Here is a 16,298-nt window from a genome sequence, read left to right on the forward strand (position 1 = left end):
GCTGCACACTGTCTGTTAAAGCTTCTAACTGGCTTGAAGTAATGGAAGGTCTGCTAGATTCATCCCTCACCAGACCAACTATAACCAGCATGCAAAATAGCTTACCTTCAGTAAGAACTCAATAGCAAAAATTCTATCAGGCTACCATAATCAATGGTGGTGTGAGCTATGAGTTAACCCAATCCTTACCTCACCTGATTAAACCCTGAAACATTCAAACCATGAGGGATACCACACTCATGCAAGAAAGAGAATAGCCACTTATACCATCAGAGTGCACAGAGGTATCATCACATTAATTACAAGTTCAACAGCAACAATGACAGATATTCCAGTGATGAAATGCTTCAGAACTGACCAGTACTTAGTTTAGAGAAAGCAAGAGGTGGAAACTGAATGGATAAAAAAATAAATGGGATAGCCTTGAAGTTATATGTTGGAGTGAGGATGAACTGTCAGATCACAGAATTAAACCTGGAAGAGAGAAACAAAAATGAGAGTGTCATTCAACGAGTTATATGACAAGTCTTGTTTGACTTTTGTTGATTGTGGATCTCAAGCCCCCTTCCTTGCTGGTAATTTTCCAAGTTAACTAACTCCAAGCTAACTATTTCACCTAATCTATATTGTTGGAGCTGGTAAGGATTAATATAAGTTTGTATAATATACCCTTTGATATTTACTCCAATACGCACAAAGTCCCAAAAGAACCTGTGGATGGTGCCAGTGAAATCAAGCACTCAAGGTAACATTCCCATTTCTTGTTTTCCATAGCGAGCTGGAAAATTCAGTGCTTTAGTTGATCCAAGGGAGGATGAGATATTATACTGCCATGATGCATAAATAGTTGGAATAACATGGAACCCAAGGAAATGTGGCACAGTTCCAGACATACTTTCCCCCTAAATCAAGTCAATAGAACCCTAGGGCCTACAGGAAATGCAGCAGTGGTGAACAAGTGGTGTCTACTGGCACCTTGTAGTGACAAAGCAGAAATAATTGCCACAAGGCATTATGACATGGGGGGGGGGGGGCGCGGGTGTCACAACGGCACAGTTAGTGGAGCTGCTACCTCACAACTCTAGCCATCTGGCTTTGATACTGATGTCTGAGTTTGTAAGTTCTCCCTGTGACTGTGTGGGATTCCCCCGGGTGCTCTGGTTTCTTCCCATGTCCCAAAGATGTGCGGGTTGATAGGTTAATCGGCCATTGTAAATTTCTCCCCAGTGTGTAGAGGAGGGGTAGAATCTGGGGCAATATGAATGTGGGGAGAATGAAATGAGATTGTTCAGGAACAAATGGGTGTTTCCATCTAGCAATTAAATGGGTGCTCCAATGGGCGTTTGATGGTTGTGTGGACTCACTGAAGAGCCTGTTCCTATGCTGTATCACTCTGTGACTCCATGATTCTAAGACAGATGCTAATGGTGGTGTGCACATTTAAAAAAATGCAAGGGAAAGTGATGGTGTTTTGCAGCTTTGCTCCTGAGCATATCTGGCAGAATCCATGATTGAAGACCCTTGGCCCATGAGTTTCAAAACCATCTCCTTCATGTATAAGACTTACTGGGCCCAGAAGGGTGCCCCTCTCATTCTGTTGGCCTCCTTTCTGTTCCTGGTGTCTTTTGCCTCAATGGAGCACTTTGACAAATCATAAAAGATCCATGAAGTTGATAAGTCATTGCTTCATTGTTTGTGGATTCTCACTCCTGGCGATGACTGCTCTGGCCTCTTCCTGCAGGACTTCTTGCAGCGCAGCCCTAGTGGATCTCCTGCTCCCTCTCCCCCAGGGAGAAGACCTCTCTCCTGGACTCTACTGCTGACACCAGCACCTCAATGACCCTTTGCATATATCTGGGAGCTTGATCCCTCTGCTGGCTAGAAAGTATCTCTGCTGGCCCGATCTGGTGTAACGTGTGCTGCTGCAGTCTGTGTAGAATATGGAGCGTACATTTATGGGCTGAGAACCTGCCAACAGAGATGAGTCTGCAACGATCTAAACTGAGCGAGGTGGCTGCACCAAATGGACAGGTCCCGTCTTAACACGACTCTGTGTACAAACTATAACAATAACTTTTAATGGCCACTTTGTCTAACTTTTCAACTGTTTGCAAGTTCTCTCGATTTTGCACAGGGAAAAAATGTAGCAACATTTAGGAGCTCAAAAATGGGTGAAATCCACTGTCTGGCCTAAAGAGTTTATAAAGATATATAGACAGATTAGACAATTATGAACATTATGTGAGAGCAAAAGAATAAAAAAGTACAACGTTTTGAAATGGTTTAAAGCAGATAAATGCGTGAGTGTTCAGAGGATCCTGGTAATCTTGCGTGTGCAGAGGATCCCAGTAAACATACATGTGCAGAGGATCTCAGTAAACATCCGTGTGCAGAGAATCCTGGTAAACATGCAAATGCAGAGGATCTCGATAGATATGTGAATGCAGAGAATCTTGGTAAACATGCGTGTGCAGGAGACATTAGTATGAGTGTCCTTGTCATTCAGTCTGAAATTGTGCCATACTCTGGGCTTTACAAGCGCTGTATTCGTGTTTGAGCAGGCATCTTGCACATTCCTTGTTGAATAACAAGCCTGTGTCTGAGGATTAACCCTGCATGCAATAACTTGTTTTCTGGATTTATATGGGATTTCTACGTCTTCACTTGTTCCTCCAATGGAAAATGCCAAATCAATTATCTACAGACCAAAAGCAATTTGTTTATTAAAGCTACACAGAATGATTGACAATATAATACTGGAATGTTCATTTAAATACCCAGTTTATCTTTCTTCTGCTTTGTGGAAATTTTCAACTTATCACTTCAGTGTAAGTGCCACTGAGGTGGGCCTCCCATTATAATCGTAATCCATATAACCTGAGGAGGATTGAAAACTAGCCAGTTTCTGGAACACCCAATCAATTCACAACAGTTATCGTCCATCCATTTAATCTCTGCTTTATCCTTTCAGTGGAGGAATTAGCAGACGTCAAATGTCCTCCATTCAAATCAGTCCTTGAAATCTCCAAAAAAACCCACGGAATAGAAAAAGAGCCAATATTTCTTCAGAAAATACTTTTGTGCTTTGTGCAGTGTGATGGATCTAGAACTGATCTTCCACAAATAATTGAAGCCCATTCAAGGAAGTCAATTAAGTTGTCAAATGATAACGTGATCAGAGTTCAATGGTCCAGATTTTGAACTGAAACTAATAAAGAGGTTAACAATCCATATTGTTGTTATGGAGCAAACTGGGTATCAACATCTGCCACATACAGTTAAATCTGGAGATCTGGAAACTGTGTTTCTGGATCTGAGTTATCAATTCCACTGCAAGCCATGTGTAAGCGTACCTCACAGGCAGACTCAGCATTGACCTTACACCTTATTGTCTACCTGCAATGCACATCCCTGTAGCTGTAACACTTTACTCTGTATGCTGTTATTGTTTTTACCCTGTACTCCTCAATGCACTGTGTAATGAATTGATCTGTATGAACGGTATGCAAGACAAATTTTTCACTGTACCTCGGTACAAGTGACAACAATAAACCGATACCAATACCAATACCATTGTGCACCTTTGCAGGGTCTTTGTTTTTTTTGAGGATTTTGTTGAGTTTTTTTGAGAGTTAGGAGTTTTTGTTGAGGTTTGTCCTGAACTATTGCATAACACAGGACCCAGTGATGTATGGCAGCTCCTAGGGACACCAATGAAACAAATTGGATACCATCAACACAGTGAAAGATGTTCTCTGGTATGCCTGAAATTCACTGTGTTCCAGAGCAAGATGTTGACCATGACCAAGAGCTACAAACTGGCAAGCTCTAATGTCCAGGGCTATTTGCTAAGGGATGTACTGAAGCTAAGGGTGAAGCTGCTGCATGGAAAAGGGCCAGGTTTATGCCCTTTCTACTAATGCACACTAATTGAATTAGATTTGTTAAGATCCCATGAACGATTTGCTTTAAAGTGGTAAATGAATAATAACTGATGATGTGCTGATGTTAGCCAATGGGAATAACATGATTGGGAGAGTCTCAAATAGGGGGACATAGTTACAAAATAAGGGGCCAGTCATTTAAAACTGAGGTAGTGAATCTCTGAAATTGATTGTGAAGTCCAGGTCACCAGATATATTTAAAGGTGAGATAGATTTGAAACTTCGAAGAATTGAGGGCTGAGGTGAACTGACACAGTAGAGGAGTTGAGGCCAGCATAGATCAGTCATGATCACATTGAATGGCAGAGCAGCCTTGAGGGGCCGAGTGGCCTACTTCTGCTCCTATATTCTTGTGCTCTTGTGACTTGATCTAAAAATGTTGATTTGAATGATCTGTATTACATAATTGAGATTTTTTGTCAATAAAGACTATTTTGAAATGTTAAAAAATTGAAACCTAGTTAAAGACATGCATAAGAAGTATACTTTGCCTATTAAATGTGGCAGTAAAAGTTAGAGTTGCTGAATTCAAAGATAAATTAATTTTTAATGCTACCTTTTTTTCCATATCTTTAGTTCACAGTTTGTACACGATGTAGATGTAATCAATGCTCCCTGGTTTTGATCCTGAATAGCTTAGTGTGAGTTTTCCAGCCTGACTTGTTGAAAAGACTCTCTGTTGCACAGCCCATTGACACATGCCAGATCCACTATAAGGTGCCATACCGGAACGGACACCCGACTTCCGCAAGGCCATGCTGAGACTACACCGGAAACACTGCGAGCGGTTGCAGTGTTGGGCAAGGTAAAGCTATTCTCTGGTAGTTGACTGGAAAATCTCGGCTCTCCTTATTTTACCATACAGTAATGTTTCCAAAGTTTCCTTGTTTTAGGCTGCAGTTCCACAGAAAAGACAGATATTGACCATGCCATACAGTTGCTTCAATGCTTTAATCTGTGCAGCAATAGCATTGTCTTTTTATTGGGTAGGGTCACTGATGAAAAATTAGGTGTCACTGGTTTAAGACAGATGTGGTATTTGGTTGTGAGTCTTTTGAACTCTCCTCCTCATATGGCTGTGAAGGCAGAGTCTCTGAATGGCATCAGGCAGTTGATAGAGAGAGGCTGCTTGCAAGTAAAGAGACGTCTGGCAAGTGGAAGGCTTTTAAACATGAGATAGAGAGAGCTCAGGGCCAACATGTTCCTGTCTGAGCAAAGGGCAAGGCTTGCAGGATAAGGGAATCCCAGTTGATGAGAGTTATTGAGGGTCTGGTCAGGAAAAGGAAAGAGGCATTTGTCAGGTGTAGGCGGCTGGGATCAAGCATGTCCCTTGAGTGTATAAGGGATGTAGGAGTATACTTAGGGTACAAATACATAGTTCCCTGAAAATGGCAACACCGGTAGACATGGTGATGAGGAAGGTATAAGGTGCCTACCTTCATCAGATGAGGCATTGACTATAAGAGTTGGGACATTATGTTACAGCTGTACAAAATGTTGGTAGGCTGCACTTATATCGTGTGCAGTTCTGGTTGCTGTGCTATAAGAAAGATACAATTAAGCTTCAGAGGGTGCAGAAAAGATTCACAAGGATGTTGCCTAGACTGGAGGGCTTTAATTATGGGGAGAGACTGAATAGGCTGGGTCTGTTTTCCCTGGAGTGAAGGAGGCTGAGAAATGACCTTATAGAGGTTTATAAAATTATGAGGTAGATAGCCAGTGTCTGTTTCCCATGGTAGTGGTGTCTAAAACTAGAGGATATAGTTTTAAGGTGAGAGGAAGGACATTTAAAAGAGAACCGATGAGTAAGTTTTTCACACGAAGAGTAGTTGGTATGTGGAGGTGGTGGAAGCAGGAACTGTAATAACATTTAAGAGGCATCTGGATGGGTACTTGAATGAGCAGGGCATAGAGGGGTATGGAATTAATGCAGGCAAGTGGGATTGGTGTAGACAGGCATCATGGTTGGCATAGACGCAGTGGGCCGAAGGGCCTGTTTCTGTTTCTATGCTGTACAACTCTATGATTCAAGTGTATTTTTAATGCTTGGGCATACGGATTCTTGGAAGGCAGGTGGCAGAAAAATTAAAGGGTCTGTTGAGGTGAGGTTACGGACAGGTCAGTATGATCCTGTTGAATGGTGCAGCAGATTTGAAGGGGCTGAGTGGAAGTCCCAGTGTCCATTGCTTGTTTATAAGTTAAACACACAGACGCACACACGTATACACAGACAGAGACACATAAACACACGCGCAGACACACACATGACGCACACATACACAGACACACACACATAAATGCAGACACACACGCACATGCACACACGCACATGCACACACGCACATACAGACACACACAAACACAGACACATGGACATACACACATACAGATCCATGCACACACGCACATGCACACACACACACACACACACACACACACACACACACACACACACACACACACACACACACACACAAAATCACACACACAGGGGATTGGACAGTTCAGTCATGAGTTCTATCAGACCTCACTGACAGGGAATATTGCTCAGTGCTGCCACTGTGTGGGAAAACCAGGAGCAACCTCATGTGGCAAAATGTACATTTCTTGATATAAGAATCCTGATTCCTGTAACAGTAAATGAATGACACAGTGGATGACACACAATGAATGGCTCAGAGTGTTATCCCCAAAACCCACTATGGTTCAAATGAACAAAAACAGCTAATTTGTATGTAAACTTAAACATACACATAATTATTTTGCCACAAAAATACTGCAGGTGCTGGAAATCAAATAATAAACAAAAATGCTGGAAATATTCAACAAGATGGTGAACATCTATAGAGGAATCACTGAGGTTTCAGGTTGCATCAGAAGGGGAAGAAAGTAAAGATGTAGCAGAGATGTCGCAGGCTTTGAGCTATAGAAAAGAAGAGGAAGCAAAGACCTAAAGGAAATGTCTATCAACGTGTAAAAAACCAGAGATTAACTGATGTGAGGGAAGCTGGTAGAAAGTTAAAGAGACGGTGGTGTTGGGACAAGGAAAGAAACAAGAGCTTGGTTAAGAGGAGAGTTAAATGGTCACCTCGACCACTTATTGTTGTAAAACAGAAATTCTCAGCAGGTTAGGCACCCTGGGATAAACGGAGGAACAGAGAAAGTGAGGGCAGTTGCAGGAGAAATTGCTCAGTGTCAGAATTGGGCAGGAGTGGGTGATGATGGTTAGGCAGTGATTGGCTTCTGAAGAAGCAGAAGGTCCTCAGGGCAAATATCAGGACGGGCACGTAAAGTCATTGTTTAAGAGGAAATGATTAAAGACGAGAAACAAAAAAATTTCTAAGGAGCCAGAAGTGTCAGGAATGATTTGGATAACGATAGAATGTTGTCAAGGGAGTTGGGATGGGAAGGAATAAATCTCTTCCATCTGTCTATCACTCCTCACATGGATCTACCTATCATTTGCCAGCTCTTGCTTTACCCTTTCCCTTCACCTTTTATACTGGTTGTCTCCTCTCTACTCTTTCAGTCCAGATGAAGGGTCTCAACCCAAGATGTTGACTGTCCATTTCCCTCCACAGATGCTGCCTGACCTGCTGAGTTCATCTGGCTGATTACTTGTTGGTCCAGATTCCAGCACCTGCAGTTTCTTATATTGACAAGAAGTCACTTTCACTGCATCTCTTGCTTGTGGATTGGGTAGGAGGCAGAGGAGAACTGCAGACTCCCAGCAGTGCCACCAGACACATTTTGTCCCTTCCCCTCCCTTCCAGCAGTCTGAAAACACCCTGGAGTAATGTAAGAAAATGCAACAGTTCATAAATGCTCAGCAAGGACGCACAAACAGCAGTGATTAAATGACCAGGTTATTTGCTTCCAGTTACTTTGGCCAAGTGTTGACCAGCCTGCCTGCCTTCAGAATTCTTCGATCTTGACCTTAAGCACCCCCTCCCCCTACAAAATCTTGCCCTCAGTCCTATCAGGGCAGAAAAGCAGGAAACCTCGAGCATGGAATTATTCACAACTGTCAACAAATCCCCAGTCCAAAACAAATCCCTGGTGTATTTCCTACGCATGTGGAACTGAATGGCCTCTCTTGTCAGGCATGCATTGCTGTGATCACTCTCAAAGGTTTCTTTTCATAGCCTTCACAGGCTGTATGTGCAGCAATATACCAGCTCCACTGAAATGGGTTATGGAAAACTAATGACTAAACTCATCTCCACTCTATCAGCCAGAATGATAGAACCAGGGCACCTTCAGCTAGTAAAACTGAGGTTATGTTGAAGATGCAAGTTAGGGCTTTATAAATCTCCTGTTTGTTTTGAGAGCAGCAAACTGAAACATCCAAAACATCTTAATGCGCAACTTTAATTTGGATCTTAACGCTACATTTTTTGTTGTTGTCAGCTAATTTTGTTCTAAACCTTCTTGAAAATTCAATCTATGTGTGAATCAATGAAAGTCAAAAGACTACAATTATATTTCAGGAACTGTTACAAATACTGTGGCTGGGTGGGTGATGTTGGCTAGTGCTCTCCTGCTTCAAGTTGCCACATTATGAGAAAGTACCGTAAATGAATTACATATCTAAACAGAACAAAAATATAAAGAGAGATATCAAACTTAGCAGGACCTAATTAAAAATATTTTTCATGCAGCATTTTACTGTTACAGAGCTCATTTCTTCCCACTAGCCTATGTTGGCAGTTATGCTTCACACGATCCTCCTCCCACCCCAGTCCACTCCACATGCCTTTATATTCATTTCCCACTCATGTGCAGAACTAATTTCCCATTCATCTCTCTGCTGCCGTCCTTTCCCAGTACTTGTGGTGGGCTTTCCACATTCTTACCATTCTTTGGGTAAAAAAGATACAGAACTATCTATCGGATTTGCTAATGACTATCTTGTATTGATTGGGCTTTCATTTCACCCAAATCTGGGAACAACTTCTCCACATCCATCATTTTGTTCTCTTGAAGATTTACATCAGGCCACTGGGAACCTTCTCTTGAGAAAAAACCCAGCCTGGTTAGTCTCCCCTGGTCAATATATCCCCTCAGATCTAGTGTCACCCTTGTGAACCTTTACTGGACTTTTACCAATGCTTTGATGTCATTTTTATAACGTAGAGACCCAAACTATTTGCAGTTCTCCAAGTGTGGACCACTGTTTAATTTACCGACTTTTTAATGTAATCCTATTAAAAACCAAACATCAATATGTTAGTTACTATCTTTAATAACTTAATCTGACTTGTGTACTTGCACCCTTTGATCCTTGATCTTATTTAGTCGCTTACTTTCCTCATTTTCCTCAATCTTCCGATGAAATACAGAGTGAGCTTAAGGAACTGAGCTGCAGCTTTTAATGTTTTGTGTATGTTTCAATTTTGTTTTACAATCTCTCAGACCTAAATCTAGTTCAACAATTTCAGGTCATAAAATTGTTTTGCCCATATACATTTCACCCAGAGCCATGATTTATTTCTTGATCTGTAACAATGCCACATCGTTTCACTTTCCTCTTTCACCCTTTTTAATCATTTATTCTCTCCTGCTTTCCACCTTCTAGGAGACCCGTTCATTTCTTCTTCCCCCAGCTCCCTCCATCCCCACCTTCCTTTCTCCTTATGATTAGACTTATTATCTCAAACCTTTCCTCATTTGAATTGGCTGATCTACTGAAGAATTTCCTGCATATTCTGCATTTCTTGTGCATTTTCCAAATAATTCAGGACCTTCCCAACAAATGCAACACCTCACAGAGAGACGACCTAATCCCTTTATTTATAGTGACCTACCAATACAGGAGATTTTGATGTTGAAGGTGCATCAGCTTGGACACTGGTAGAGATTCCTTCTTGTACAAATAGCTGATTGGGCAGGGGAGTTTATGATTGCGCTTAGAGCTGTAAAGTAGGATTGACTAAAGAATGCAAAATATCTATGCCATTTATGGTGTGCCATTGCAATAAGTGGTCATCATCCCCAACAAATTCAAGCATTAATTATAATAGAAGGCAGTAGCTTTGTATAGATATAGATAACAGATCCAATTCTGCTTACTTTTCTCCATCTCTCAGGAATAAAGGCTGATTTCACCCTTTTTCCTGTGGATCTTAAAATGATGATGCTATTTGGAGGAATCTCTGCCCAGATAACAACCCACTTGTCAGCAGATTTCTGTGCCCACGGTCAACAGGCTGAGCAAATATGAGTCAGTGTTTGAATGTGGTGGAGGTGCAGGATATAAAGACCGAAGGCAGCGAGGTGAAGGCAGATCGAGAGAGAGAGAAGCAGCTTCTGAGAAACCAGCCGGCTGATCCCACACGAGGCAAAATGAAATCCTTCCTCCTTGCCATCGCTGCCGTGCAGATCCTCCACTGCTCAGGTAGGTACTGGGGAGAGTGGGACCTCAGAGAGCAGTGAGTTATTAGTAATGAGCTTCAGTCAGTGATGTGTAAGAAGAATTCACTGAAGTCTGTTGGAATGTCTTGAACGACTTTCCTTCACTCTCTGCAGGAGTGCCAAGCACCAAGGAAGCTCTGAGAGCCTCAGTTGTAAAGCTGAATGAAATCACTGAGATCACCAACCTCTGTGGTATCACCGGCAGAAGAGGGAAGAATGTAAGTTTGTCCTGTTTCCAGTATCCTTCACAGGCTACGCTCCTCTAACAATGTTACTGAGTGTAGGTAGACCCATCATTGGTAATTGGTATATTATTGTCACATGTACTGATATACAGTGAAAGGCTTCTGTTTGCATGCCATCTAGACAGGTCATTCCATACATAAGTAAGATCATTCCATACATAATTACACAAGAGCTGAGCATGACACACACATTGCAGGACAATTTTTGTTCAAATCAAAATTATGTCTTTTATTTTGGAGATTCAAATTGGAACTAGGTTTCAGATTGGAGATTGGAAATCTCCAAAGGTTAGGATTTGGGGTTTGTTTATTTCTGGGTTATTTCCAAATCCCAAAGGGGCATCACGTGCTTGTTATTTTCTTTTCATTACTAACTCCAGTACTTCGAACATCTCCAGCATGATGGTTTAAGGGGTGATTTAGTGTTTGGACAAATTATATCTCGTGCCTGTGCTTATTGATGATTCTGATTGTCCCAGTGGAGGCAGGCACTGAAAATAAAGACCAGTGTTGTTCTGAGCTTTATCTGACCAGAAATGGTAACACATTAATAGCCTGGTTTCCTTTCATTAGGTCTATCGCACGGGTAAACTGTCATACAACGTGGATCTAATATTTTCAGTGAAAGAAACCGTCTGTTCCAAAAATTCCGGACTGGAATTTGATGATCGCAGCTGTCACTTCCGTTCCAAAAAGGCTGCTGTAAGTCCTGATTTATGTTGTAGCATCCAAACCACCATTTCTGCTGAGCTGTATCACAGAAAAGCTGTGAGCGTTTGAGTTATTGATAAGGGCATGAATACTGAGTTATTTGATAGAAAGGGCTAGTTATACTGCACTGAACCATAGAAATTGCCGGTGGTACTGACTTAAATCATAGAAATAACTGCGTGTGGTGAATTATATTAGAGTAAGTACTGGAAGAACTGAATTACTATGTCACCAAAGGGTCATTAGTGCTGAGTTATGTCATAGAAACTGCCTTTTGTATTACATTGCACCACAAAGAGCAATGAGTAACTTTAAATTTTTTTGCTATTTTGACAGGCAAAAGGATTCTGCAAAAGCCATGTTGAATACTTTGCTGACAAGATTGTTGACATTGATGTGGAGTGTCGAGGTTTGAGGACAATTGACAGCAAAAGTTATTCATTCGAGTCAAGTGAAAATAGCATTGAGGTAAGTTCGTCACCATAGAGTTCAGGGTAGTGGGCTTTTTGTGTTTTGGGTCAGGTTTATAACTTTGGTCACTTTCTTTGGAAAAAAAAATGAAAAGCACTGGAGCAAAAATCTGAGATGCATCTGATTGTTTCAGTGAATGCACAGCTACCTGGAGATATCGGAACTCTGTCATCACTGACTTGTGCTAAGTGTCAGTAATGAGCACCCTGATTCTGAAATTTGGTTCTATTCAAGTCAATGGAATGGAATTTCAGAAGTGGAGTACATGACACCTATGCTACAAGGTTGAGTGTTCAGAGTTTGCAACTTGGGTCCAATCATGGCCAGAACTAAACAAACAATTCCTCTCTATTGTTGAGGGAATAAGGCAACAGAGTCCATGATATGACTGTATTACTATTGCTGGGATATCCAAATCCTTTGCCCTTTCTGAGGCAATGCAAGCCACCAGTGAAATTTAAAGTAGTGTTAGTGTTTCCTTATTTCTGATTTGATATCAGTTAGAACTTTGATGCTTGAGATAAAACTTAAGCTTTGGATTCAAAAGATCTCATCTATCATTGTACTAAACATAAATATGTTAATATTTTACTATAGCTGAAAGCCAAGAGAACACCTGTTCGAGAAGTCTACAAACGTAAGTATAAGTCAAAAGATTATTAACAATGCAGCATCAGCACCTGGGCTTTGTCAATTTGTCACAGCAACATATCACAAATAGTTCTCATAGAGTCATAGACAGGCCCTCTGGCCCAACTCGTCCATGCCGATCAAGTTGCCTAACCGAGCTAGTCCAATTTGCCTGTGTTTAACCTATATCCCCTTAAACCTTTCCTATCCATGTAACTTCTAAATTCCACGTTTGTTCCCACCACTGATATTAAACTGACTAGTGGGTAATTTCGAGGACATGTTCCATTCTCCTGTTCAAATAAAGATATTACACTAAAAGCATGGGGAAGGAACACAATTACTTGAATCTTGTTGTGCACTGGAGAGTTCTGTTCCTAGTCAAAAGATTTTCAATTGGGCCTACATTGAGATGATTTTATTCTTTACTGAAGGTTAAGTCAGAATAAATGAATATCATGGCTTCATGGGGATAGTTGTTTCCATTCACACCATCTACCAGCTCATCATTTCTATAATTCCTCCGGGTGTAGAGCAGAAAAGAGTCTAATTTCACCATTCATGAGTTATCCATGAACTCCACAGCCTCACTCTATCAGAGATATATTGACTGAAGTGGTACTGTAGAATGTGTAATATTTAAAAAGTACTATTCCACTTAGTCGGTGAAGCAATTTAGATATTTAAGGAGTTAACACTTCAGCAATTTTTTTATTTCAGATATTTGGTATCTGTTGCTTACAGATTATCATGTTAGTATAAAATATACAGAATGTTTTGCTGATACCTATACTAAACAGGAAAACTAATGTTTTGTTACAGGTGTAAAGCAAGTCAAAAGAATTGTTGGCTGAAGAATCTTCAAATGTAAGTGTACACTGAGGTTTGTGTTAGGTAATTCAATGATCTTGATCAGCTTTATCAACGCTAACAAAACACTGAGTTCAGGTGGAATTCATTCCATCAAAAATGACCATTCTGTTGATTCCATTCATTCCAGGAGCACAAGAGGATTCAAGAGTCAAAAACCAAACATGAATGAAATGCCTGAAAGATCAAGTGTGAACACAAGAAGACCTCATTCAGATTAGAGAAAAATTTATCAATTGTATTTATTCATATATAAGTGGGGGGTTCTGGGGATTCCTGACTGTACATTTTATTGTAACTGGAAGATTCTTTAGATTGTAAATGTTCTGTCCTTCAGTTTGTATAGTTATCTAGAATTCTGTGAATCAAATTAAAAGTTTAAAGAAAATATTTACTGATGTCCTTCCAAATGCTGTTTCCTCACTTCACTGATCACACAAACCACCCTTGCATACATTTGACAGAAACTTCCTCATTCTGCTGATAGCTGCTGGTACTTTTGCTGCTTTTAGGCTTGTGCTGGGGGTTGCTGGGGGAGTGGTGGACAAGTGTTTCTGTTCCCAATCATTCCCCTTTACCTTCCCTAACCACTCACTTAGTAAATTGGTTTATTGGAGTCAATTTCTGTACCTTGAGTGGAAGTGAACAATGAATATTAATGAACTGAACCAAGATCCTTCATGTTTTAGGTTCCACCTCATTAATCGTAGCTGGTATATTAGTGGAATGTACAAAGGGGGAGATGACTGAAGGGGAAAAAAACATGCTGGAAAGGTGAGATGCAGAGCACAGCAGGTTATGGAAATCTGGAGTAAAATAGAGTGCTGGAAATATTCAGCAGACCAGGACACATCTAAGGAGAGAAAATTAATGCCATTCCTGTAATGGTACTGTAATTGTGACACTATTACAGGCTTAAAGCTCCTGTTTACTTCCTCTGGTATCAACCAGACAAATAGAAGAGCAGAGAACATCAACAACCTCTTCAGTCCATGGTAAGGGTGTGAGGGGCTGGTTCTGAGCTGCCTGGAAGACTCATTCTCCATTTCATCAACTGCTCTTTGAGACTCTGCACTGCAGCTTGTGTGTCATTGACTTGGAGGAGCTGTGTTGGCTATTACCAATACATCGAACATAGAGCAGTACAGCACAGGAACAGGCCCTTTGGCCCACAATGTTGTGCCAAACTAATTAAATTGGTAATCAAACATCCAACTAAACTAATCACTTCTGCCTACTCAACGTCCTTATCCCTCCATTTCCTGCACATTCGTATGCCTATCTAATAGCCTCTTGAATGCCCCTATCATATTTGCCTCAACCACCACCCCAGGCAGTGCATTCCAGGGACCCACCACTCTCTGTGTAAAAAAACTTGCCCTGCACATCTCCTCTGAACTTACCTACTCTCACCTTAAATGCATGCCCTCTGGTATTAGACATTTCAACCCTGGGGAAAAGATACCGGCTGTCTACTCTATCTATGCCTCTCGTAATCTTAAAAACCTCTATCAGGTCTCCCCTCAGCCTCCACTGCTCCAGAGAGAACAACCTAAGTTTGTCCGACCTCTCCTTACAGCACATGCCCTCTAATCCAGGCAGCATCCTAGTAAACCTCTTCTTCACCCTCTCCAAAGCCTCCACATCCTTCCTGTAATGGGATGACCAGAACTGAATTCAATACTCCAGATGGAGCCTAATTAGAGTTTTATAAAGCTGCAACATAACTTCTTGACTCTTGAACTCATTTCCTCGACTAATAAAGGCAAACATGCCATATGCCTTTTTTACCACCCTATCAACCTATGTAGCCACTTTCAGGGACTTATGGACTTGGACCCCAAGATGCCTCTGCTCATCAACACTGTTAAGGGTCTTGCCACTCCATCTGCCATTTCTCCGCCCATATCTGCAACTGATATATATCCCCCTGTATCCTTTGGCGGTCTTCTATGCTATCCACAACACCGTATTGTCCGCAAACTTACTAGCCCACCCATCTACGTTTTCATCCAGGTCATTTATATACATCACAAACAGCAGAGATCCCATAACAGATCCCTGCGGAACACGATTAGTCACAGACCTCCAGCTAGAATAAGTCCCATCGACCACTACCCTCTGTCTTCTACGGGCAAGCCAATTCTGAATCCAAATGGCCAATTCACCCTGGATCGCACGCATCTTAATCTTCTGGATCAGCCTCCCATGAAGGACCTTGTCAAACGCCTTACTAAAATCCATGTAGCCAAATTCCACAGCTCTACCTTCATCATTCACCTTTGTCACCTCCTCAAAAAACTCAATAAAGTTAGTAAGGCACGACTTGCCCCGCACAAAGCCATGCTGACTGTCCCTAACTGAGCCATGGTTTTCCAAATGCTCATAAATCCTATCACTAAGAATCCTCTCCATTAACTTGCCTACCACTGACGTGAGACTCACTGGTCTACGGTTTCTAAGGTTATCCCTATTTCCGTTCTTGTATAATGGAAGAACATTAACTACTCACCAGTACTCTGGGACTTTGCCTGTGGCTAGAGAGGACATGAAGATATTGGACAAGGCCCCAGCAATCTCACCTCTTGCCTCTCTCAATAACCTGGGGTATATCCCATCAGGCCCTGGGGACTTATCTATGTGTCTCATAATTTTATAAACCTCTATCAGGTCTCCCCTCAGCCTCTGACAATCCAGAGAAAACAACCCAAGTTTCTTCAACCTCTCTCCATAACTAATATTCCCCAATCCAGGCAGCACCCTGGCGAACCTCTTCTGCACCCTCTCCAAAGCCTCCACTTCCTTCCTGTAATGGGGCAACCAGAACTGGACACGATAGCAAACAACAATGGTCCCAGCATCAATCCCTGTGGTACACCACTGATTACAGACTTCCAGTCAGAAAAACAGCCCCACCCACGGCCCTCTGCCTCTTATATATGTCATTGAAGGCTGACGTGTAGGTACAGGCATACAATTAGGAAGGCAACTGACATGTTAGTCTTTATTACAT

General features: G+C 41.6%; 1 protein-coding gene across 1 annotated transcript; it reads left to right on the plus strand.

The window, feature by feature from the left end:
• Nucleotides 1-10,261: 10,261 nt before the first annotated feature.
• On the plus strand, nt 10,262-13,544 carry LOC127578521 (secreted phosphoprotein 24-like). Its single transcript, XM_052030663.1, has 7 exons — nt 10,262-10,341; nt 10,473-10,576; nt 11,177-11,305; nt 11,651-11,782; nt 12,383-12,422; nt 13,238-13,282; nt 13,416-13,544. Exons 1-6 carry the CDS (start codon nt 10,290-10,292, stop codon nt 13,267-13,269), a joined length of 489 nt encoding a protein of 162 aa, XP_051886623.1. The 5' UTR covers nt 10,262-10,289; the 3' UTR covers nt 13,270-13,282; nt 13,416-13,544.
• The last annotated feature ends 2,754 nt before the right edge of the window (nt 13,545-16,298 follow it).

The sequence above is a fragment of the Pristis pectinata genome, chromosome 1 (genome assembly GCF_009764475.1).
Source record: "Pristis pectinata isolate sPriPec2 chromosome 1, sPriPec2.1.pri, whole genome shotgun sequence".
NCBI classification, from domain to species: domain Eukaryota; kingdom Metazoa; phylum Chordata; class Chondrichthyes; order Rhinopristiformes; family Pristidae; genus Pristis; species Pristis pectinata.

Bases quoted from the DNA above. Each gene is read 5' to 3' on its own strand.
- LOC127578521 (XM_052030663.1), top strand. From the start codon at position 10,290: ATGAAATCCTTCCTCCTTGCCATCGCTGCCGTGCAGATCCTCCACTGC. The intron at 10,342-10,472 runs GTAGGTACTGGG...CACTCTCTGCAG, and splicing joins GCAGATCCTCCACTGCTCAG to GAGTGCCAAGCACCAAGGAA. The intron at 11,306-11,650 runs GTAAGTCCTGAT...CTATTTTGACAG, and splicing joins TCCGTTCCAAAAAGGCTGCT to GCAAAAGGATTCTGCAAAAG.